The sequence below is a fragment of the Eleutherodactylus coqui genome, chromosome 1 (assembly GCF_035609145.1).
Source record: "Eleutherodactylus coqui strain aEleCoq1 chromosome 1, aEleCoq1.hap1, whole genome shotgun sequence".
In the NCBI taxonomy this organism is placed as follows: domain Eukaryota; kingdom Metazoa; phylum Chordata; class Amphibia; order Anura; family Eleutherodactylidae; genus Eleutherodactylus; species Eleutherodactylus coqui.
This window is the reverse complement of record NC_089837.1, coordinates 154,200,266-154,226,268: the sequence shown is the minus strand read 5'-3', so window position 1 is coordinate 154,226,268 and position 26,003 is coordinate 154,200,266. Positions and strand designations below refer to the sequence as shown.

General features: G+C 40.4%; 1 protein-coding gene across 1 annotated transcript in view; it reads right to left on the bottom strand.

Annotated features, from left to right (window-relative positions):
* Nucleotides 1-25,491, bottom strand: part of FGF12 (fibroblast growth factor 12) — a 457,953-nt gene extending 432,462 nt beyond the window's left edge. The window contains exon 1 of the mRNA XM_066602030.1: nucleotides 25,470-25,491. Within this exon, the coding sequence (XP_066458127.1) occupies nucleotides 25,470-25,482 (13 nt within the window). The 5' untranslated portion in view covers nucleotides 25,483-25,491. The remainder of the gene's footprint in view (nucleotides 1-25,469) is intronic.
* Between the last annotated feature and the right edge of the window lie 512 nt (nucleotides 25,492-26,003).

Genomic DNA, 26,003 nt, shown 5'->3' with positions numbered 1-26,003 from the left:
TTGCAGGAATTTTGACACACTCTTCTTTACAACATTGCTTCAGATCATAGAGGTTTGTGCGCATTCATTTATGTAAAGCTCTTTGAAGTTTCCACTGCAGCACTTCAGTTGGGCTGAGGGCTTTGACTGGGTCATTGCAAAAACTTGATCCTTTTCTTTTTCAGCCATTCTAATGTAGATTTGCGTGTGTGCTTGGGATCGTTGTCCTGTTGTATGACCCAGTTATGACCAAGCTTTAGCTTTTGGATAGATAGCCTCAATACTTTGGATTACAGAACAGTTTATGGTCGACTCAATGACTTGCAAGGTGTCCAGATCCTGTGGCTACAAAATAAGCCCAAATAATCAGCTCTCCAGGACCTTGCTTGACAGATGGTTTTCGCCAAATGTGGCACTGGGCATTATGGCCAAATATCTCCCCTTTGGTCTTATCTGTTCAAAGGACATTGTTCCATGAGTCTTGTTGTATGTTTAGATGCAACTTTGTAAACTTTAACCATGCTGCCATGTTCTTTTTACAAAGAAGTGACTTTCTCCTGGCAACCCTTCCAAACAACCCATACTTGTTCAGACTTTTTCTAATTATACTATCATAAACTTGAGCATTTAACATTGAGGTTTTTAGAGTAGCTCTTAGATTTTTTTGCAATATATTTGAATATTACATGGCGAATTTGCTGGAATATCCACTCCTGGAAAAATTGTCAACTGTCTTTAATATTTTCCACTTATGTATAGTCTTGCTCACTATAGAATGATGGACTCCAAATTGTTTTCAAATTGCCTTATAAACCTTCTCAGGTTGATTGGCAGCAACAATTGCTTCTCTAAAATCATTGCTCATGTCTTTCCTCCTTGGCATTCTGTTAACACATGCCTGAATGCTCCAAACCAGCAAATTGCCAAACCTCCGCTTTTATAGAGATGTCATTTAATCAAAGATATTTCATGAACTGTACCTGGCAGCTACTTACCCTCTTAATTCCTATGGAAGCAGTAAGGATGTACTGAATTTTTCTCACACTGCTTCTGCACTTTGGCCTAGTTTTTGTTAAATTATGACACAATGTAATTTGTCATGTGTTGTTGTTCATCTTAGGTTGTATTTACCTAATTTTAATACATAAGGACCAGATTTGTTTCATTATGTCCTGATACAGAAAACCATAGAATTCAAAGAGGGAGTACTTGGCACCCGGCATCTTCTATGTGACGCAGGCAACGTGATGAGTCCACTGAAATGAAGCAACTAGTGAGAGACTTTCCGCTCTGTATAAACAGGCAATCATTCATTTTTGAATGACCGCCTGTTCACAGTGAATGAAGGCGGGCGGCTGGAAGAGATCTCCAGCTTGCTCAGCTTCTATTCACTGAATAACTGTCGCTCCTAATTGAAGAGATTTTTCTACCTCTCCATTTATTCTCCATCTGAATGCAGCAGCAGGTGGTCAGAGAACCACCATCCTTCCAATAGGTGGAGGTCCTAGTGGTGAGACCCTCACCTATCAGATTTATGGCATATCCTAAGGATAAATGAAAACTTCCTTAACTCAAGCAAATTCAGCTCTACAATTTCTGTAAACTCATAATTTTCTATATTAATTAGCATAATGACAATTAATGGCTTGTAGACATGAAATCAAGTAAACCTGATCCTTTGCACCACAAGAATAACTTAATATGCACACCATTTATACAGGATTGGTAGGTTGGACTGTAGACATATGTGCTGTTCAGAGTCTGTCACAAGTGGCAAGATTTCATGCCTGGCACAGAACAGGCGTACAGCCCTCTGTTTTAATAAATCAGCAGTTTCCTTGAAACAAGCTCTATACATCAGGGAATAACAGAAGACTGCCTCATCTGAGTCACACAGGCTCACCAATCTAATATGAGATGCTTGAATTATCAAGAATGTACTCTGCACTGAAACACAACCTCAAATAATGTTCAATATGATTTCATATCCATAGCCAATAAAAGATCTGACATTATAGATAATGGTGCTGGTCAGAGATACTCCCCACAGACATACATGCACAACTATTAGAATGTCCTCGTCTATCCTAGGTGCACTGGCTGGGCACCGCAGGGTGGGAAAAACCAAAAATTTTATAGCATTGCTTTCCACTAAGAATCTGTAACTGCAAATTCAACATTTATAAGTAAGGGCCTATTCAGACGGCTGATTTTCCTGTCCAAACACTATGTATATTTTTAACGGATAGCACTTATACCCATGATAGCCAATTAGGCTACCCACATGAGCAATTTTTCTCATAGATCAACGCTCCACATGAAAAAACTTGCAGCATGTCCTGTTCTGGTCCGATTCACAGACCAAAATTGGATATGCAATATCCATTGCCCATGTGAATTGGACTATATACAGATGTGTGTCAGTGTGCGGTGCAATGAGAGTTGGGTCTGAGAATTTGGGGCACAACTCTCGCTCAGTCATCTGAATCCAGCCGCCATAAAGCATCCCTGTGCCCTAAATACCAGAAATGATCAAGTGTGTCTTTGTTGCCCACTAGAGATGAGCAAACGTACTCGTTTAGGGAGATTTCGCAATCGAGCATCGCTTTTTTCGAGTAACTGACTACTCGAGCAAAAAGATTCGGGGGGCGCCAGGGGGCGGGGGGCGGCATGGTAGAGCGGGGGGTAGCAGTGGGGAACAGGGGGGAGCTCTCTCTCTTCCCCCCACTCCCCTCTGCAACCCCCTGCTCACCCCTGGCGCCCCCCGAATCTTTTTGCTCGAGTAGTCAGTTACTCGAAAAAAGAGATGCTCGATTGCGAAATCGCCCTAAACGAGTACGTTCGTTCATCTCTATTGCCCACAGTAACCAATTACAGCGCAGCTTTTATTTTACTTCAGCAGTATAAGAAATTAAGCTGTGCTGTGATTGGTTGTTTTGGGCAACAAAGACACATTTTCTTTTAGATAACTTTTATAAGGGTTTGGTGCTACTTTTCCATGGCCCACGCTGTATAATTTCAAGTTATTCATTTTAAAAGCTTAGTGCTCTATAAACCCATCTAATATAATGACTGAACTATACCATGCAATGGTCTATTATAGTTTGCTGAAATTGAGTTTAAAGCAATCCTCCAGTTTTGGGACAAATTTCTGTTCCGGGACTGTAGAGCGGAGGGGTATCTTCCCTGTAGTTTATCTTCTCTTCCTGGCCCCTCTATTCCCCTGGTTATTGCTTCATTTTCAGGTGGCCATGATGGGCACCACCATTTTCTCATAGGCTTATAGATACTAAGAAGTGCTAAGTGAGTGGCTAGTGTTGGCCAGTCACAAAGCAGCTACAGAGCATTGGTAATCCTAGCACTACCACTGCACCATACATAATTTGGTAGTCTAAAGATGGCTGCCTGAAAAATGGTACCAAAATGGCAAAACTAATTGCCAGGAAGAGAAGGTACAGGTAATATACCCCTCCACTCTCTGGTCCTGGAACAGAATTGTGTTCCAAAACCGGATGGTCACTTTAAAGGGGATATACCTATGGCAAATAATTTTCATAATCTGTGGAGCTCCCTTGGAAGCATCTACACAAACAAGGAAGATCCAGCACCAAGCACACAGATTTATGTAGCACAAAATATAAAATCTGGCTTTAATTCTGAGTCATTAAAATCCCATTAGGTGAACAAACACATGTAGCATACCTTCTGATGCGTTTCAAGTTGCTGGTCAGTTATTAATCATCGTACAAAGGTACAAGCTCACACACAATTACAAACACGTGTGACCAATAAACATTCCATTATTATTTTGTTTAAATATTTGTTAATGACCTGGTGGAAGGATTGCACAGTAAATATCAATGATACAAAATCCTGCAGAGTAATTAACACAATGGCTGCAAATGGATCTGGATAAGTTGGGGGCAGAAAAGAGGCAAATAAGGTTTAACACTGACAAATGTAAGGTTATGCACATGAGTAGAGGAAAAACATGTCACCATTACACACTAAATGGGAAACCACTGGGAAACACTGACATGGAAAAGGACTTGGGGAGTTTAGTTACCTGTAAGCTTAACTGGAACAACCAGTGTCAGGCAGCTGCTGCCAAGGCAAATAGGATCATGGGGTGTATCAAAAGAGGTCTAGGGGCACATGATGAGGGCATTGTTCTTCCTCTTTACAAGTCATTGGTCAGACCACACATGGAATATTGTGTACCGTTTTGGGCCCCAGTACTCAAGAAGGACATATCATAGCTGAGCGGGTTCAAAAGCAGACAACTAGAGTAATAAATGAAATAGGCGGACTACAATACCCAGAGAGGCTATCAAAATTGGGATTGTTTAGTTTAGAAAAAAAGACGTCTGAGGGGCGACCTAATAACTATGTATAAATATATCAGGGGACATTACAGAGATCTGTTTATACCCACAATTGTGACAAAAAGGCACTCTCTACATCTAGAGGAAAGAACGGTTTCTACACCAACTTAAAAGGGGATTCTTTACTGTAAGAGCAGTGAGACTATGAAACTGTCTGCCTGAGGACGCTGTGATGGTGAACTCACTAAAACAGTTTAAAAGGGACCTGAACACCATTCTTGAGTGTTATATTACATGTTATAGCCACTAATTACTTCAGAAAGGTTATTGATCCAGGGATTATTTAAATTGCTAGATTGGAGTCAGGAGGGATTTTTTTGTCGTATAAAAATGAGGAAATTGGCTTCTACCTTATTGAGGATTTTTTTTAGTCTTCCTCTGGATTAACATTGGTGGTTAATAGGCTAAACTAGATGTATTTTTCAGCCTAGCATACTGTTTGTATGTTACAATGTCCCATGTCCATGAACTTAATAGCAATAAAACATTTTGGAATCTGGTTTGAAGTAAAATAAAACCAGAAAGTGTTTGTATTCATTAGCTTGCTCTGATGGTGACCGCCCTCAAAGATCTGATTTATCCCTATTTTATTAAAATGTTGTGATTTATCCATAATTTTAATGCTCATTTGTTGCCATGTTTAATCACTACTAATGGATTTTTAATTGTCTCAGAAATGAAGCCAGATTTCTTTGGATGCTGGATCTTTTTTCTTGAAGCATCTACAGTATATTTATTGTATGTCGGTGTCTTGCTGCACAGTACTTGGATCTTTATTTGAATAATCTAAGATATGCATTCATTTCACATTTGTTCCATCTTATGTTTTCAAGGTTATACTATCTAAAAACAAGACATGTCTCTAAAACTGGAATTCCCATCTAGTAATGTTATGACATGCAGATATCTCTAGGATATGCCATAACATAATCATGAATGGAGTCTGACCTCCGGCCATCCTGAAGTCCATTCGGCATTTCTTCTACACATTGGCTCTAAGGATCACCCACTTTGCAAGGAAACCTAACACATTGAATAGGGCTATGCTGTAGTTCCCAGTAGGTGGCAAGGAGCTTTGCTGTACAGGGAAAATCTATGAAGAAGCCACAGTACTTAACCAGAGAGCTGGCCCTTCATTCTGTGGACCATGATTGTCCTGGCAGTCAGACCCCCATGCCATAACACCCTATTTTGGGAAGACCCATTTAAGGACATCTCACTCTGACTATTCAAGTAGGCAAAGAACACAAACACTATGTATACTGTATACAGTTTATGAGTGACAGTATTGCATCATACATATTTATTGTTTTCAGATTTCGGAATACTATGCCTTAAAGGGGTGTTCCAGTGACATTGTTATCCCTCACTGCATTTAGCCAAGGACCCATACTTGTAAACAACAAATACAATAGATATCAGTTATTACAAGTTGCATTATCTCTCCTTCCTCCTAAGCTTGTGACCAGGTACCCCTTTATCACCTATACATCCAGCACTTTTAAAACTGAATTTCATGTCATGCTATGTTGGTAATGTAGCGTACCTACACAATTTGCGTAGCCCGGTAGTAAGTATATCACGGTGGCTGCACAAATGGCGTAATGTGCCGAATGATCGTTTGGCGTGTTAAATGAACAGATGTAGTATGCCAAACATTAGTTTGGCACATGCTATTTCTGTATTTACTCAATTTACAAAAATTCTTGTTAAGTCTAACTCAGAAAATAGTCTTTTTAGTATTGGGTACCATGTGCTCCTCCATTTTTAGCTGTTTCGGTCATTTAAGTTCCTATTCCTATCTATCCTTTCCATTTTGTAACAAAATTTTAAATTCATTTTTAACTTTCATAACAAGCAGCAAGATGTGTAGAAACCCGTTCTGGAAGAATTATCATTTAGTGGGCCCTATAGTTAAATGAACAAAATCCTTAAAGGAGTTTTCCCACAATGCTAAATTGTTTCATAACTACTCTGTCCTTCCTGGTTACTGCTGACCAGGACATGTGACTGCTACTGCCAATCACTGTCTATGAAAGGTCACAGCTGTGGCCAATGATTGGCTGCAGCAGTCACAGGTCAGCAGCAACCAAGATGAGAAGAGTGGTTGTGAAGGAATTCTAAGGCCGGTGTCACATGGACATAAGCACATTTGTGCCACGTATTTGCACAATAGCCATTGCGTATATGTGCGCGGGGGTTTTACTGTATTTTTGGTGCATTCAGAAAAATATGCAACCATACTCCCATTCATTGAAATGGGAAATTAAGTTAATTAGTTCAATATGTGCTCTTTCCCTGTACAAGTGGGCAGGAAAATGGAGCATGCTGCGTATTTATTTGTGAGAACAAAATGTGTGCGCAAAATACGCTTATGTGAACGATCGCATTGAAATCAATAGGTTCTACTCACTGCATGAAGCGCTGTGCAAATATGTTTGTGTGACACAGGCCTAAGTTGTGGGAAAACCCCTTTGAAATGTTTGTGCTTTTTTTAAGCAAAAAGCAGAATTCTGGTTACATCTTCAGTCTCTGCTAAACTTGTCTACTTATTTTCAATGTGACTTTCATTTTATTGCCCCATTTCCAATTCCTACAATGAGGAGGGATGTAAGGCTGTAATGCTAAAGGCCCATTTAAACCCAACGATTCTTGCTCAAAAATCGCTCAAAGCCATCTTTTGAGCGCGAATTGTCGGGTCTAACTGCACAGACATCGTGCAGTTTTTGTTAACAAGTCATTCATTGTTGTCTTTCAGCAAGCTGAAAAATAACGATGAGCCTTATCAGGACCGTACAGTGATACTATTGATTCTTTTGGTAACCCACTTGGAGAACACAGACAGAGTATGAAAAAGACAGCGCTCCAGCTGTGTTCTGCATACCCTGTTCAAAGGGCTCAGCTGTATACCAGCTGTGCACTCCAGGAAAACAGCAGGAGTATGCAGAAGACAGAGCTGCAGCTGTGTTCTGCATACCCCGCTTGGAGCGCTCAGCTGGATACCAGCTAAGCACTCCAAGAAGACAACAGCTGTATACAGAAGACAAGTGGCCCTGCTTGTCTTCTGCATACCCCACTTGGAGCGCTCAGCTGTATACCAGCTGAGCGTTCCGAGAAGACAAGAGCTGTGTACAGAAGATAGCAGTCCCGCTTGTCTTCTGCATACAGCGTGAGCCTTCGTTTACACACTAATGCAAAATGAACACTCAAAACTGTCATTTAAACTGCCATTTGAGCGAATTCTGAGCGATCATCTTGCCATGCAAATGCACACAACGATTATCGCTCAAAAGATGTGAGCGATAATGTGTACGTATTTGTGCAGTGAACATAGATAATAGAGCCCATTGATTTCAATCAGTTCTCTCACATTCTGTGTTGCACATAGATTTCCATCAGGAGGAAAAATGCATGACATGCTCTATTTTTGTGCACATTTGGGCACCCAAGGCTCAATAGAGGTCTATAAGGGTGCGCAAATCTGTACCCAGCTCAGCACAAAATTGCACACGTAACTGTGTGATTTTGCTGTCTTAATTGCTAACACCGGGGACTAATTAGGCCTATGTGAATGGGCCCTGCAGTGCAAAAAAGTACAGTAAGCTGCATGGAAACACACGATAGCGCTCCATTCAGAGCACAATCATAGGATGCTCTCAAGAGCGCTAACACGTCACTAGCTGTGCCATTTCACTTAGCCTGAATAGTTCCCTATGTGTTCTCTTCCCAGCACAATTTCACAATACGATGCATTTGCACACTCCCCATAGACTCCTATGGGGCCTTTAATGCACGAATGTACGCTAAAATAGAGCATGCTGCGTTCTTTTTTGTGCCTATGAAATGAAATGAGAATGAAATCAGTGGATTCTACTCTCTGCGTGGGAGGCCACCCTTACTCTGATATCTGTTATTTATGTACTAAGAGCTCATTTTATGAAAAGTTTATTTCTTCTGTCGGTTGACTTCTACATATGGGTTATTGATCTTTTGATATACTCTACTACGATAAAGAACTTTTCGCTGTTATGTAATGAGGGAAGTGTTTACTGTAAGTTATTACGCTACAACTAGAATTCCTTCCTATAAAACAAAGCAATCTGACAGTATGTCTACAGAGCTGTATATACCAGAATATACGCAGTAGACCTCATTCTCTGTGTTGTTGCAGGCTGTGATTCAGTGATGCTGGCACTGCTCAGCACTAAACAAGCTCAGAACGCAGTGCTGCTGCATCCTCATGTATCAGGTTCATGTTCGGGGGGATAATGAGAAGCGAGATAGAACAACTGGATTCCAACTGAGCTTTGTACTTTTAATATTGAGAGAAGGTGGTAAAAGATTTCATTGTAACACTGAAACATTCAGTTGCTGGTCCAGGGCTAGACTTTCTCAATAATCATAGCTGTTCTGTATGGAAACTTTGAAAGACATTAATTTAAAATGTCTGTGAATAACAGAAGAAAGCAGGGTGCGTAAAACAGCTCTATGCTCCCCTCCTACAGACTACAAAGGAACAAGCGGCGCGCAAGAGCAACTGCCTCTCCAGTGACTCTGATGCAGCTGGCAGCCACTCTGCATCAGCATCACACCCCATTCTCCCAAAAGAGTTCCATCTCTGGATATGCCAAAGCACTTTTTAATGTTTTGTGAATGCAAAGTAAAGCTCTACCTCTAGGAAGAAAGGAACAATACAGTTATTGCCAACATTATGCTTAATTTCATAGTATGCCAAATTCTTAACGGAATCCCAATTATTGGAATTTTGGGATGGCATCTGAGCCTACACGTAGTAGAGGGTTCGTAGTCTCTCCTGTTATGCTAATAACTAAAATAGTCCCTGTTCTTGATGCTAACATATGTATATGTTGAGTCAAAGGTTTCCACACAGGTGTGTTTTGCAGGTCCACATCAGCAATGGCGCTGACAAAGGAGGAATGGATTGTTGTGTTACTGCTGGCAGAGTTGGGGGTCAACACATCACATGGTCCAGAAATTCAATGCAAGACATGCCATGGAACTTTTGAATGACTGTGTTGCAAAACTGATTCGAAAGTACAAGAAGACTGAACTTGGATGATATGACACCATCAGGGCACAGGTAAAGGCATGGCTACCATGGTTCATGTGGGTAGCACACATAATGAACACATTTAAATGGTATCATGAAATGTATCCTGTAACATTTGTATAGGAATAGACATGTATGCAGACTGTATGGAAACTTTTGACTTAACCTGCAGTATAGGAAATGGACAGATAAACTATGTGATCACTCACTGGAGTTGCTGAAACTGTAATGAGAGTAAAGAAACAAACAGGATACACTTCCAAAGATTAAAGAATCCTGTTACATTCATGTAGGGTGCAACTATGGTGCTATCCATGAATGTTAACAATATGTCAAATAATGACGTGATAATGTCCCTAGTGGATCAACATACACATAGATAACAACACCAAAACAAGGGATACCTCAAAAGACAAGAATGGGAATGCTATCCCTAACTAATGTTGGCATGGTGGACCCTGCCTAAAAGTAGGGTGATCATCTCAATAGGGATGGCCCCATGTCTCGAGCAAAAGAACTTTGCCTGTCCCTAGATAGAGGATAGGGAAGAAAGTACAGATGATGGAAATGCCAACACATAACAGACAGAAGGCACATAACAGACAGGAATCCATAGCCACACTAAACACAACAAATAAGACATGGTTCAGGTGTTCACCCACCAATGGATATGGGAAACAGACCGGACTTGACTCACCAAGTCCGGTCTGTTTCCCGGTGTCTGCTCACCAATGGACGGGTGTAATAAATAAGACTCAGACTTCCAACAGCAATTTGGATGGCTGGTACAAACAGACAGGGCTTAAGGAGAACTGATAGGAATCAAACATGAATAATACCAGAGAAAGAGACAGAAGGTCTGCACAGCATTCATGCAAATAGAAGAATAACCAGCACCCATGTGAGGACGGGACTAGAATAAATACACATCTATTATCACTGATTGGCCAGCTAGGCGAAACACCTCCTTGTTGATCAATCAGTCCACACAACACAGGACAAATTGAAACAGGAAAGAGAAGAGGGGAACATAACACACTGAGGGATTCCCAACAGACCACTCCCAAGGGAAATTCTGCAGTGACAGGATATATCAGGAGGTTCTCGGTGGACTACTTCTAGGGAAGCCTCTGCAATAACAGGAAACCCTGAAGGATTTCTGACATATGACACCTAAAGAACCTTTTGCAGTGACGGGAAAGAGGCATTCAACAGCGCCCAAGGCGTAGACACCTGGATCCCAGATGTAGCTCTATTGAAAGGCTTACCATACATTTTAACATTGATACCCTTTTTTTTTTGGAGAAACTGTCCAGTCCTTTATTACGAAGACAACCCACAGATTTGATGGGCACTGTGTAATACTTAATTTCACTTATGGTGGCGCTACAGTAAAACTGAACACTTACTGCCCGGATTCTTCACAGATAACAGTTATTGGCTGGGGGTCTCAGAGTGGTGGACAGGTTGTGATCTGCTTACTATCAGGGGGCCCTTTGACAAGTAGCGACTGCCCAAGGCAGAGATCCCTTAAAGTGAAAAAAATTCATCTCTAGTCATCAATGTGTTTGATTTTAGATGCTACAAAACAGACAAAAAAGAATTAATTTAAAGGCTGGTTTACACAGGCCGATGATCGCTTAAAGATCGCTCAAACGACAGTTTGAGTGACAGCTTTGAGCGATCATTTTGCATAAACTATTAAGTAGCTACTCAGCTACTTGATAGCAATTAAGTGTGCAAATGAAGCCTTCCTGAATGCAGTTAAAAGCCCGAGACTATTATCTGCACTCAGATCCTTTGTTCTCCACGGGTAAACAATGCTATCAGCACTCCCCGTGGAGAACTGCTGATAAGAGTGAAGGACATTTTTTAGGTTAGCTTGAATTTAACGATTAGCTAGCAGTGCCTGAAAAGCGCACGATGGGCGCACAATTAGGCACACCAATTATCGCTAAAACGATTGCCGATTAGCAATTTTTGAGTGCTCATTGGCAGGTGTAAATGGGCCTTTACTCTGAAACATGGAAATCTAGGTAAACACTTAATAAATGAATTACAAAGGAAACAGTAGTAGGAGACAGTAGTAGCTAACAATGCAGGTAGCAACAGATAATTAGCTGGGCAAGCATTAGCATATGGGTGCTAAATTTGCACAACTGAGTGAGTATGAAACCTATTTGAGTTTCAAGGTAGGACACCAAGAATGCACAAATGAAAGGAGGATTGTCAAAGACAATATTGCAGATATTCATCCTTACAAACACACGCAGCCTCAAAATAGCAACCTGCCACTAAAAAATGATAGCCTATAGACAGCAGAAGGAAGCGGAATAACACATACGAAACATAGCGGATGAATTTATTTACTTCAGAGTATTGTTTTGCCCAAGATTGCAAAATGATAGACTAGTATACTGCAGCTTGATATTATTCTAGCTCGTACAGGGTCGGATGACATCCATAGACTGAGCGAAGGAATGGTACAGGCCAAAAACAAAAAGACTGGGCGCGAGGGCTTAAACAGACTGCTGCATGCCTACAGAGCGTACTTAGAAAAACTATGGTTTCGTTTCATCACTTTTGGCGACGTGATTTTCACGGATGCAAAACATGACAACATCACGTTTGTCTGTTTAAGCCCTATGGCGCAACCCTTTTATAAATGTGCACATAGGCAAAAATTGTCAGATGAATTTCTCCATTTTTATTTATAATACAGGTACAGATATTAAGAAGATAAGAGTGGAGAAAACATTAGAAAGAAAAATATGTATTTAAAAAAATTATAAACTAGTCCTGTCATTTCACCTTTAACCCCCTAATGCCACAATACATAAGTTTATGTCCTGGCTGAAGGTTACTTAACACATCAGGACATAAGCTTACGTCCTATAGATTGCGCAGGCTTAGAAGTGAGCTTGTGCCAGCCTCCCACTGCAACAGCGGGGATCGATGAGAACACCACTCCCCACCCTTAACCCCTCACACTATGATCAATGGACATCATGGTATGTAAAGGGTTCACAGAGAGAGCATGCTACCTGTGCGACATCATCGGCCCACCGCAATGTAATCGTGAAGGACTGATGGGTTGCCATAGCAACTGGACGCCAGACACTGGTGTCCGGGCATGCAATGGTCTGCGATCACTATTGTGAGCAATAATGCATTGCAGTACAGAGGTAATGCAATGCATTATTATAGCGATCATAAGTTTTATGGTTCAAGTCCGCTACAGGGACATAAAAAATGAATAATAAATTGAACACAATCAATTAAAAATGATTAAAAAGGCCATATTTACCCGAAAATGGCACCAATAAAAACAATGGCTCATCACACAAAAAACAAGCCCACAGAAAGCAAGCTCCGTCCATGGAAAAATAATACAGTTATGGTACTTTGAATGCAACAATGTAAAAAAAAAATTCCAAATAAGGGGTTTTTATTGTGCAAAAGTGGAAAAATCTAAAAAAATAATATTGTTTGTATAGTCATAATCGCAAAAAAACATTATCATGTCATTTATGCTGCATGATTAACATTGTTTAAAAAGAACAATGGCACAATTAATGTGTTTTCTCTTTCTGCTCTCCAAAAAAAAAATTAATAAAAGTTTTACAATACAGTACAACAAACAGAGAAGTCCTGAATCGTGAAAGACCAGATATATCACTGGAGGGGAAACTGGCCTGGCTCAGACTCATGTATTTTGGCCATCTAATGCGAGCAGATTAGCTAGAAAAATCCATAATGCTTGGACAGAGCAGTGGCAAAAGAAGACCAGACCGCCAAAGGATCCTGGATGGCTGATACTGTCAGAGCTGATACTGGCATGGATATCAGACAACTGAAAGAAGCAGTGCAAAACCGAAAAACAAGGAGGGAGCTCGCCTTTAGGGTCACCGAGGGTCGTGAATGACTAAATGGCTAACAACAACAACATTATACACTATATGGACAAAAGTATTTTGACACTGCCGAAAATCAGCAAATATTCAAATACTGAGTTTGCCGAACGGTATACTGGGAAGCGCATAGGCAAAAAAAAAAAAACTGCTCATTTTGTAATAACTATTCATGCATTGGATTGAGCACTTGTGGGAGGAACTGGAGCGACGGATATGACACCACCACCCACGCCCATCTTCATAACAATCTTTTCTCACAGCCTGGCATGAGGAATGGCGAGCTATTCCTGCCCAGACTTACAGAGAACTTGTGGAAAGTATGCCTCGACGTGTTACCGCTGTAATACAAGCAAGAGGAGGGCCGACACCTTACTAAATAGAAGAATAAAGCACTTTGTCTGAAAAACAGGCATTGCCCAAATACTTTTGTCCATATAGTGTATGTACCCAAAAATGGTACCAATGAAAATGGATTGTTCCTCACTGTTATCATAATTGTGTCCTTATAAGCTGCTGTATGTGTTTCAGGTCCGAATGTTATACTATCACATTATACATATTCACACAAACAGCAGAAAAGTCAATGATTATAATCCATATTTTTTTTAAAGCTGTCTACATATAATAATCATGTTTGGTATAGGAAATTATCGTAGCATGTATGTTATGGCTGCCAGTCACGGTTAGCGATGCCTCTCCTCACCTTCCCCTCCGCCGGTTGTGACCAACAGAAATCCCTTTCTATATGACAGATACTATACTGTTCTCCCAGCTGTCTCCGCTGTCTGCCTCTTGAAGGGCCAGTGCAAATACCCAGCTTTCCCATCCCCAGCCAATCCGGAGATAGATCTAGATGTGTTGTTATTACAAGCTATTTTTTATATTTGTTCCACTACAGATGTAAGCTGTGCCAATGTCTGTTTTATTGAAGTTGAACGGGAATAGAAGAAAGGGTCAGATTTGTTCCAGAAGTTGCACTACTCTTGTTCATGGGTTATTTCTGGTATGGCATCTCACCCACACCTATTAAAATGGGATGAAGCCCATATGGGATAATGTATGATAGTGGGACTTGTTTTGAAAAAAAATCCAAAAGAGTAATTTTTTTCTAATCCTGTACAATCTTTCTGCTGCAAACTTCAATTTCTTTTGCCACGTTTTCCAGGATTGTTCCTGAAATGTCTATAAATTTCTACACGAAGCTGTTTTTTCAAAGAGAAAAGTTTCTGATGATTGCTAACAAACATATTGCTGCTACTCAATGTGGTCATTCCATTCACTTGAGGGAAGGAAAATGTGTCCTTTATTCTACACATCTCCATAAGGGCAAAACTACGCTCAGCAGTATGGGACGTAGCTGCGCCTGAACGAGGGAGATTTCTTCCTCCTTTGCTGGCAGTTCAAACTCCACGCCAGAGTGCAGGAGTTTGAAAAAAGAGGTGGGAATACAGGTACTGCCCAATCTTTCCCGCACGATGTATTCACTATATTCGAGGAACATACGGCAGGTCCTGTCTTTTCCCAGCCCTTGTATTCACAGACATAACATTCCAATAGTGAAAACTAAACCACTGAACTCCTATTGAGATCAATTGTTTTGTTTTGTCCCCTTGTACAGCCATGATTATCACAAAGTAAGAAATCTCCCTCACTGAGATGCAGCTATGCTCCGTACCGGCGAGCATAGTTGGGCCTACCGCAATGTGTTTACGCCTTAAAGTCAACGATAGTGAGGTTTGGAATAGTATGTATCAGAGGGCCCACAAACTTTGCACTGGGTTAAACCATATTTATGTATCTGCTGTAAAAAATTGGAGTTTAGACAACAGGTTGGAATTACTCTGTGCAAGAATTACAAAATTTGCTTCCTGATTCTTTTGCCAGCATATTAAATGTGTTCTTCCTGGTCATTTCCAGACACTTTCTTATCCCTTAACAACTATTTTGCTAGTATGAACCTATTAGTGCTGAACTGCCACTTATTTAATTCCGTGAACATGTAGCACACAAAGGTACCACCTTGGAGACTACTCTAATTAGCTTACTGAGAGTTCATGAGAAAAAATGATGGGATTTCCTGTAGCACTTGATGTTCTTGGAAAGTTGAATTTCAGAGTTAAACCTAATGTTCTCTCGTCAGATAATATCAACTTTTGTAATAAAAGTGAACAAGAAGTGGTTAAATTCGTATTGCTGTGGAAGACCCACAGCATTCTTCAGTGCCAGCTGTGTGGCCCATGGTGAAGGTTTTAAATTTGTAGCATGTCAATCTGTTTCAGTGTATATTCCCCCTTTCTCAAATGAGGGAGTGCAATCCACTTCAAAATCTATAACATATAATGTGGGTTTTGATGTGGATCTGCACCAAAATCCATAGTGGGTTTTCCAGCGTGAGGAATCTGCTATGTATGGATGTAGCCTAAGGAATTTGACTGCTGAAGGTGAGATGGAAATACTAATTGCCATCTTCTTGCAAGTTTCACTATGTTTCAGCAAAATGTATATGTTCTGTTAGACCAGATTCACACAAGCATATTTGGGCAAGAAAAATTTGCATGTGTAATATACAGAGAATACGACGCATTGGTTTGAATGGGTTCATTCACATGTGTATATCTTGTGTGCGCAAAAAAATGCGCAGCATGTTCTATTTTCCTGCGCATTTGCATATGGAAGTAGAACATATTAAACTATTAAATTAAATAGCTATTTCTATGTACGGGACCGTGGCTACGGGGTTTAGCGCACGCAAAAAGTGCAAAAAAAATCTCTGACATGGAAAAACAGGGCACAAATGCACAAGCTAATATGCATATGCTTGTGTGAATCCAGCCTCAGGGCTCAGTCAGACGAGCGTTTTTTTCACACATGTACAGGCGTGTTTTTAAACCGTCTCAATTAGAACCAATGCTTTCCAATGAAACTGGTCACATGTCTGTTTTTTAGAAGCGTTTAAAATATCCACCTGCAAAAGATAGCACATGTGGGTGCAAATGCACCCGGTCACACGATCTTTTCTACACGCGATGTGCAATTTTTTTTTTCCGCACCTATACATGCGTGAAAAATTTGCTCGTCAAAAGCACATTCATGAAAGAAAACATTTTAAAGAAGTCATGGAACTAATTGGTCATTTCAATGGCTGAGAGCATTGTTGTGGATTTTTTTTGCAGTGCAAATGTGCATGATTTTCGCACCCAAAAAGCACAGTAAAAGAGCAGTTGTACGATATCGTGATGGATTTCCCCAAAGTAAAAAGAAAAAAAAAGTGCTTCTTTAAGCCATTTCTCCAATCTTAAACAGTACCTGTGAATTGACCTTCAGAAGGCTTGTGATTAGAGTTGAGCGAACATACTCTGCCGAGCTTGATGCTTGTTTGAGTATTAGCGTACTCGATGGTGCTCGTTACTTGAACAAGCATCACGCCGTGTTCGGCCCTGCCCCAGTTTTTGGCTCCTCCCCACTGTGACGTGCCTGTTTTGGTCCCTCCCCGCCGCAACGCGCGTCATTGGCAAATTTTTTGGCTGGTTGACTGAAGAGAGAGAGAGAGAGAGAGAGAGAGAACGAATCTAGGAAAAAAAAAAAACTCGGGACCCGACGTCCCACATGCAAAACTGCTTGAGTCTCCCATTGTAGTCAATGGGGTTCGTTACTCGAGTAGGGCTCTCGAATTTTACGAAAAGGTCGACTCGAATAACGCAGACTCGAGCATTTGGGTGCTCGCTCATCTTTAGTTGTAATCCAGGGATTATTTTGATTGCCAGATTGGAGTCAAGAAGGATTTTTTTCCCCTTAAATGGGGAAAATTGGTTTCTACCTCATTTTGGTTTTTTTTGCCTTCCTCTGGATCAACATTGGGGGTAATAGGCTGAACTGGATGGACGTATGTCTCTTTTCAGCCTTACATACTATGTTACTATGATATGATAACCTATAATACAAGAAATCATCTAGTTCTACACAAGGCGAGATTTCATGACTCTCGGATTGGTTTAGTTTTCATGACTGCAGCACATTCAGTAATCATCGTTAAAGATCAGCAACTTTTCAAAATAAAAACAATAAATGTACACATGGATGAATAAGTAAAGAGTTGCCATATTACAGTAGTTGTAACTGCAAACTATCCAACATAGCACATCTATAATTAATGAACGAATCCTGGAAATCCAGTAATGTCAATATAACGGTGATGGAACATTTTACTACATGATCTCCCTCCAACTGGTATTCCACCTCAGAACACTCTCTCTACCCAAATTATAGGTCAGGTCTTTTATATATAAACAGTATAGAACCATTGTGATCACATGAAGTTTATTATTACTGCCTTTTACAGAGTCTGCTGCCCAGGACCCATGTCGATCAGCTGGACCAGTGCACAGAACCGATTTATGCTGGAAGTAGAAAGCTCCATTCCCACTGCAGTGGCCAGGCTTGGTATTACAGGCAAAGTTCCAATTGAAGTGAATAAGTTCAGTGCATGAGTGCATCAGCCCAGAGAACAGCTAATCGGCATGAGTCCTGCTGATGAACGCACACCAGTTTATTGATGGCCTATCCTAAGAATACAACTGGACAACCCCTTTAATTATCCCATAATTGTTTATGAAGAAGATGCCTCTGAATAGATAATCTGCTCATGTTCTATGACACTGTGATAACTACAACAATTAGGCCATGCTATTCAGGATACTTCGAGATGTATATGGAAACATTCCCATACTTTACAGGACTCTCTGATCATTCACATTCAATAAACATCAATAGTATTTTTTATTTCTGACCTAATCTGTTGTAGCCATATTGTTTCTCAACGGGCCTTGAGGTAGATCTCCTACTTTATTTTCAAATCAGTTAGTAGTCCAATGTATCTAAACAGATCCAAGAACGGTGAAGTTCTTACAATCCCTCTGAAGCATGCACAAATCATTTGCTATTAAGAAATTCCTGGAATATATTGCCATGTCCCACAGCCTGAACCCCCTCTGCCTGATCTGTAGTGACAAATCTTCAAGTTACGGCAAGTCATATACACTCTGTATTGAATTTCCTCTACAGTCAATTAAACATCCGTTCTTTATCCTCTGAAATCAGCATTGCATTTTGATCACAGCATGAAAACATATGTATAGGACTCAGGTGCTACAACGGGTTGGCTTGTTTTTCTGTTACTGGCAATTCATATAACAGGCAGAAAGCATTATCCTTGTTTATAACATTTCCCATGCAGTAGTGAATTATAGCAAAATCTACTTCATTCTTAAAAGGTCTGGGCCGGAATATAGCAAGTGAAAGCCTAGGAGCCTCCAATATTGCAGTGACTTTATAATGACGTTACAAGCTGATCCTTCTGATATGATCAGTATTAGTGTGTGACCTTCAGACTAACAATTTACAATGCTAATACAGGAAATCATATCCCATAGGGGAACTTAAAAGAACTGCAAGTTTTCGGGGTTCAATGATCTTTGCTAAACTGTGGTTCAGATTAAAACGAGTCAGAATTTTTTACGATCTGTATTAACATAAACCTGCTTACAAAATGTGTTAATGTTTCCGGTTAGCTGACATATACTCTTTATAGTAATACAGTATAAAGCTACACAAGAAGAGGGGATGGGACATCTCCTCTACTCAGGACTCACATTATTCGACCTTGTCCAAAATATAAGAAACACCCTCTCAAGAAAATATAGGCCTGTGAGACAATGGTCTTACTTCCATCATCCAGTCAACCTACTGTATTATCATTATCATCATCTGTATCACAAGTTCCTAAATCTAAGCACACAATCGTATATACATACATGTACTAGGATGGCAATATGCAATGCTCTCAATGTCACACTGGTGGCACTGGATGAACTAGATCTCTTATCTCATGATCAGGGCTACAGTCTCTATTTCTAAATTTCACAGCAAATGTCCCATCCATTGGTCTTAAAAACACAACACCCCCAAAAATCAAGATCGTATGGCTGAAAGGATGGCAGTAATAAAAACTGTTTTCATTCAATAATATAATAAATTGTCAGACTGACTTTAAATACAGACAAGATCCATAAATATACCCTACTGGACAGTGACACGTACTCAATATACCAGTGCAATGACAGATGATCATGAACCCAATAATACAATACTTGAAGGACACCAGGAATGTTCTTATGCTCTTCATTAAATAGGATCTGTGTGGGTAGAGTGTTGAACTGTGTCCAAAACCCTCATAAGCAGGGTTGGTAACACTGTCCCTGGCTTATCCAGCAAAAAGATTCTCACTGCTGTTTCAATTTATACTAATCAGAAATTATTTCTTCTTTAAAAGAGGGTTTACCACCTGTTCAGGGAGCAAACAATGGGTAAACCCTGCTTTTTGATGAGGAGCAGCCTCTCCTGTCAATATTTGTGAATATCTGGGCATGGTACTGTGCATTGACATCATTTTGTCATCTAGATCCCTTCATTGGCCTCATAGGGAGCCTAACCAACTTGGGTTGATACTTACACCATCAAGTCCAGCACTAGTGTGACTGAAACTGTTGTCTACCCTAAACTGATATGCAGTAACTCTACAGTACCATGAAACAGCAAGCATCCTGTGGCATTGAGAGTAGGTATCCCATGTGGGAAGTACTTACACAACTGTGTGTATGTATAAAATAGAATATGTAGAGAAGACCATATAAGAATTGTAATGGAGAATTGATGAGCATATAGGCGAAATCGAAAGTAAGGCCTACACCTCTGCATCCTGACATGTAAATTTTGACCATGGTGGAGACCAAACATGCATAAGTTTTATAGAAATGGAGTTGAGGAGACCACCAGGGAAGGGGGAAACCTGGGAAAAGAGGGTACTTCAAAAGAAGACAGAATGAATCTTCCATCTCAAAACTGTTTCACCTATGGGACTGAATGAACAGTTTGGCTTGAACTGCTACTTATAGGCAGGGGTACTACTTACCAATAGAAAATGTTATTGGACTAGGCATTTATTGGATTAGGTGTTATCATCCTTTTAAAATAGACCTTCAGTTGCACTGACATAGCATTGCTCATCTTTTAGTATTTTTTGCCTCTTTCTCAGATGTTGGTGGTTTAATACCCTTTTCTTAATTTGTCCTCAGGCTACTCTCCTACCCTTTCCATTTTATGGTTAGTCGATTCTGCCAGTGGGCACCACTTAACCCACAACACCTTATTGTGCTTATATAGGCACATATATTCCTATATGCATGTTTGTATAATCCTTTCTCGGTAGATGAATGCTGCTTAATTGCTAATTATAGGTAGTGCTGATCTTTTGTATGCAAGACGCTTATCCCTAATTTGTGACCCCGCTCTCTGTTATCCTATCTAGTGATTGGTGTTGCTCATCTTTTTGGTGTCTCTTTGCCCCTGTGACACTCCCCAATGGCCCCATCTGGGGTACAGGTGCCTTCATCCATTTGATAGACAGATGGGCACTCCAATCTCTTACTCCTATGTTAACCCTGAGTTTTGGAAAATATTAAAATGTAACATTTGTTAGTTCACGTAAACGTTACTGGTGCTCGAAAATTACTTGTTTTGGAGCTCAATGAATATACTCAAAACTACTTCAGATACCTATTTCCTGTTATCTCGAGTAGCAATCTCTGAGCTAGTTACTCGTCTATCATATCCCTAACTCATAGTATAAATTCAGAATTGAAGTAAATGGTTGGCATGGCCTAAATTGGTCCTATTTCTAGTCTTAGCTGGCCATTAGGTATTGCACCTTACGTGTTTTTGTCATTCTAGCATATTCAAACGTTAAGTAGATTTTGTTTCAGAATTTATTTAGGCAACATAGTGGTAGGCATTAGTAGGAGTACCACCTATGCATTGCATGGATGGCGCTTATCTCTAACTTGGTACTTGTTCTGATTCTCTCAGTTGCCTATTTGGTGGGTAATAAGGAATCCCCAAATAGCTTTTTGCCCATATGACAAATCTCATTGGCCCTCCTCTGCAGGCTAAAGGTGCCTATAGGCATTCCTATGCAGTGTTGGCTATTTGACTTGGTCTGATTTGAGTTATAGTCATCATGTTACTGCTAACATTTTTGCACCCTCACACTATCCTTGAGCTTGACTATACGGAGATTGCCATACAAGCCTGTGTATTGTGCGTACAAAGTGGTTCTGTGTGGTAGCAATGTTTACAGAGCATAGGAGTGCTACTTAGTAGTTAATAATGGATAAAGAAGCACGCCCCTGGATCTGATGTCATGTCTATGGTTGGGTGTGAAGTAGGCTTCTTGAATGTATTTAGCTTTTGACTTCACCACTCTATTAAAACTGCCCTAAATAAAGTCATTAATGATCTTTGCTGATTGCCAAAGCCAAATGACAATAATCTGTGCCTCTCCTTCTAGACATATTTTCTGCTTTTGACACAGATGACCACTCCTTCCTGTTACCAATACTCTGATCCCTTTACATTACAGACTTGACCCTCTCCTGGAGCTCTTCATACCTAAATAACTTAACATTCAAAGATTAATGAAACTGTATAATAGAAAACTTGCCTTCATTTCCCGTAGTAGCCAATCACAGTGCAGCTTTCATTTTTCAGTAGTAGAATACGAAACAAAAGTTGCACTGTGATTGGTTGCTATGGGCAATGAAGACAGTTTTATTTGTACATAGTTTCATAAATCTTCCCCCTAATTGGTGTCTTTCATTCACACGTCCCCTCCTCATCTCGCCCTCTCCCTGCTGGTGTCCCTCAAGGCTCTGCCCTGGGATCCCAAAAGCTGCAAAACTCTTCCAGCAACTCCAGCTAATTCATAAAACAACGTTTATTCCATGTTGTTAACCATATAACTAGTATTATAATTTACTAGTATTGGATCTGGCGGTGGTGAGCTGGCGTACCTTTCTTTAACTGTACAGGGATCCCTAGTCTTCTCCATTTATACCTTTATCCTAGGACAGCTCAGAATCCCAAGGCTTTCAGTATCACTATTATGCTAATGATACTCAAATTTACCTCTGTTATCCTAAATACCAGAGTGTCTATCAACTATATCTCTGTCTTCTCCTCTAAAACTCAACATGGAGAAAACTGAATTCATCATCTTTCTTCCATGTAACTCAATTTCTCCATCAGACCTATCAATAGTAGTCGATCGCTCTACAGTTTCCCCAGTTCCAGAAGTCTTCAGTCTCAGAATAACCTTTGATTCAACCCTGTCGTTCAAATTGCAAAGTCCTTAGCCCCTCTTGCCATCTTCACCTCAAAAATATGTATTAAATCCAGTCTTTCCTCAACCCCAAGTCAGTAAAAGTGCTTGTGCATGCCCTCATCATATCCCATCTACACTACTGCAAAATCAACATCCTTCTCTATGGCCTTCCATCAAACACTCTTGCATCCCTACAATCCACCTCAACTCTGCTACCCAACTAATGCAACGCCACCCCATTAGTCCTCTGCGTCTCCTGCCAGTCCTTTAACTTGTTACTCACAACCTGTCCTCTCCATACATCTCTAACCTCATATCTTCCCACAAATACAGTAATCTCCAATCCTCACAAGACCTTGCTTTTGTCTGCTCCTCACACAGTCACTTTCAAGACATCTCCCAAGCATCGCCCATAATCTGGAACTTGCTACCCAAAATGATCAGACTCTCACCCATCAGCTTCAAAAGCATTCCAAAAAGTCTAATACCTACAATATCTGCTGCCATCACACTGCCATACCAGGATAATCTACCCTCGCCTACTGGCTCTTGCCCTCTTCCTTTGTAGATTGTATATCCTCACAGGCAGGCTTATGTCTACCTCTTTAGCACTCAGTTTATGTTTATTGTACTTGTTTTTATCTGGTTATGTACTTAAATCCTTTTCATAAGTGCAGCGAGCTGGAATTAATAACAATTCACTGAGAAAAAAGAGACTTACTGATATAAAAGGTACAAAGGCAGGTAGAAGCACTAGATCCCAGCAGCATGCAGAAGGCAAAAAATGCCACATGGGGAAGGTAGCACAGGTGCAAAATACAGATGAACACCCACTCACACACCTCCCATATATTGGGTGGTGGCTGCTGAGTATTATACTTGAGCATAGATAAGCCTTATATAGGGGCCAATCACACAGGTATGTTTAGTGCCCCATGCAGGCTTCCAGACTATTAGTTGTTTCCATACTATTAGGCTAGGCTGGCTGCCCCACACAAAGCACTGCCCCCCCCCCCTCCCCCAGGCTAACCTAACATCTCCAGGCCCAACTGCTTCTGCAAATATTGGTTGATATATTGGCCACAATACATAAGCACCACACATATTTGTGGTACTGGCACCCTATACAAGCCTTAATACTAAGCAGCCCACTCAATGTGTAGTAGATGTGAGTGGTTGTCATCAGTATTTTGCACCTGTGTTACCTACCCCATGTGGTATTTTTGCCTTCTGCATACTGCTGGGACCTGGAGTTTCCACCTGCGCTGGTACCTGTATATCAGTATGTATGGCCACAGTAAATTTGCCTTAGAATTAATGGTGCTTCAAATTAAATTATAATGATTAGGCTAATAGGTTAACAGCATGTGATATTCATGTTAGTGCAACAATTATTCTATGAATTGGGCGAATAGGGGTGCCTAATTTTCTACACTCACATTTGGAGTTAATATCGCGCTGTGGTGGTCTCTTACCATAGTGCTCTTGGCTATTGTTACTTTGTCCTGTAGTGACCTCCATGCTCTATCTTGCTTTTAATCTTGTTTCCTTGTGTCTATTTTTTTTTTAAACTTTTCGGGTTTGTGCTTGTCCTGACTACTAATAAGGAGATTGGACTTTGTGCATTGACTACAGTTGCTATTCTTTAGAAAGATAGATAGATAGATAGATAGATAGATAGATAGATAGATAGATATGAGATAGATAGATAGATAGATAGATAGATAGATATGAGATAGATAGATAGATAGATAGATAGATAGGAGATAGATATGAGAGAGATAGATAGATAGATAGATAGATAGATATGAGATAGATATGAGAGAGAGAGATAGATAGATACATAGATATGAGATAGATATGAGATAGATAGATAGATAGATAGATAGATAGATAGATAGATAGATAGATAGATAGATAGATAATGAGAGAGAGATTGGGATCGAGATATCTATACACTAGATAGATAGATAGATAGATAGATAGATAGATAGATAGATAGATAGATAGATAGATAGATAGATAGATAGATAGATAGAACATAATGTAGATAGATAGATATGAGAGATAGATAGATAGATAGATAGATAGATAGATAGATAGATAGATAGATAGATAGATAGATAGATAGGACATAATGTAGATAGATAGATATGAGAGATAGATAGATAGATAGATAGATAGATAGATAGATAGATAGATAGGACATATTAAAGATAGATAGAACATATTATAGATATAGATAGATAGAGATAGGTATGAGAGAGAGAGATATTGGGAGAGAGATATCTATACACTAGATAGATAGATAGATAGATAGATAGATAGATAGATAGATAGATAGATAGACAGACATTGAGAGTCATATCTGTATACTATCTATCTAGATATAGATAGATATCTATATAGAGAGAGTATATAGTTATATATAGTTATAGAACTTGTCTGTTTCTAAAATAGCTCTGACACTTTATTACTGACCAAAAGTAGTTCTCTTGTATGTATCACTGCCACCTTTTCTCCTGTCCATAAAGCAGGCAGAGAACTTTTATCTGTCTAGTGCTGCCTTCTGTAGTGTGTGAAGCCTGAGACTGAATTAGGAGGCTGAGCACCCTGCCCAGACATGCTGCATATATTAATGATGCACAATCCAGCAGCATCTCCTGTGTGCCTCGCCTAGCACACATCGCAATGACACAGGGAGATCCATGGCTGATGCTTCAGGATTCCACTGGATCACATCCTAAATAGACTGAATAGATCCCAGCAATACTGCATTGGGATGTGTGTGATCGACCAGCAGCAGCAGCCTCAGCAGCAGCAGCCTCTTCCCCACAGCATTGCAGTCTCCAGCTGTATTCCCCCACCGACACCACACATGTCCAAGAGGTAAAAGCTTCTCCTACCTTTGGTTTCCATTGCTGCCCTTTGTCAAGTGCCTGGAAGTTGTTGGAACTTGGAAGCTGTGCTATTCCTCTGCAGATCCTCCTTGCAGCCCTTGGGTGGATGGTGCTGTGAAGAGAGGTCCCTGCAGCCCTTGATCTGCAATCAACCATCAGATGACATTGGTGAGGGTGAGGACAATGACCGGAGGAGGGTGGGTACGTTAGGAGGGCGCCTGTTACCTGGGTCGTGGTGCTGCAGAGCGGAGCTGTCCACTGATGTGGTGCTGCAGGTGTAGTGCCAGATCAGCCCACTACAGCCTCCTATCTACAAGATGGATAGCACTGCGCATGCCCGCTAGGCTCCCCTGTTGGTAGCATTACACAAGCCTGCCTGGGAAATTGTGCTGTAGCATTTAGTCACCGAGATCACAAGGAAGAAATGGGCTGGATTTCCTTCTGCAAACCGGGAAGTGTAGCAGACACATGTATGGATGATCAGCAACTGTACTTAAATGTTCCCAAAGTATTGCTACTTTTACAAGTGCAGAATGTTCA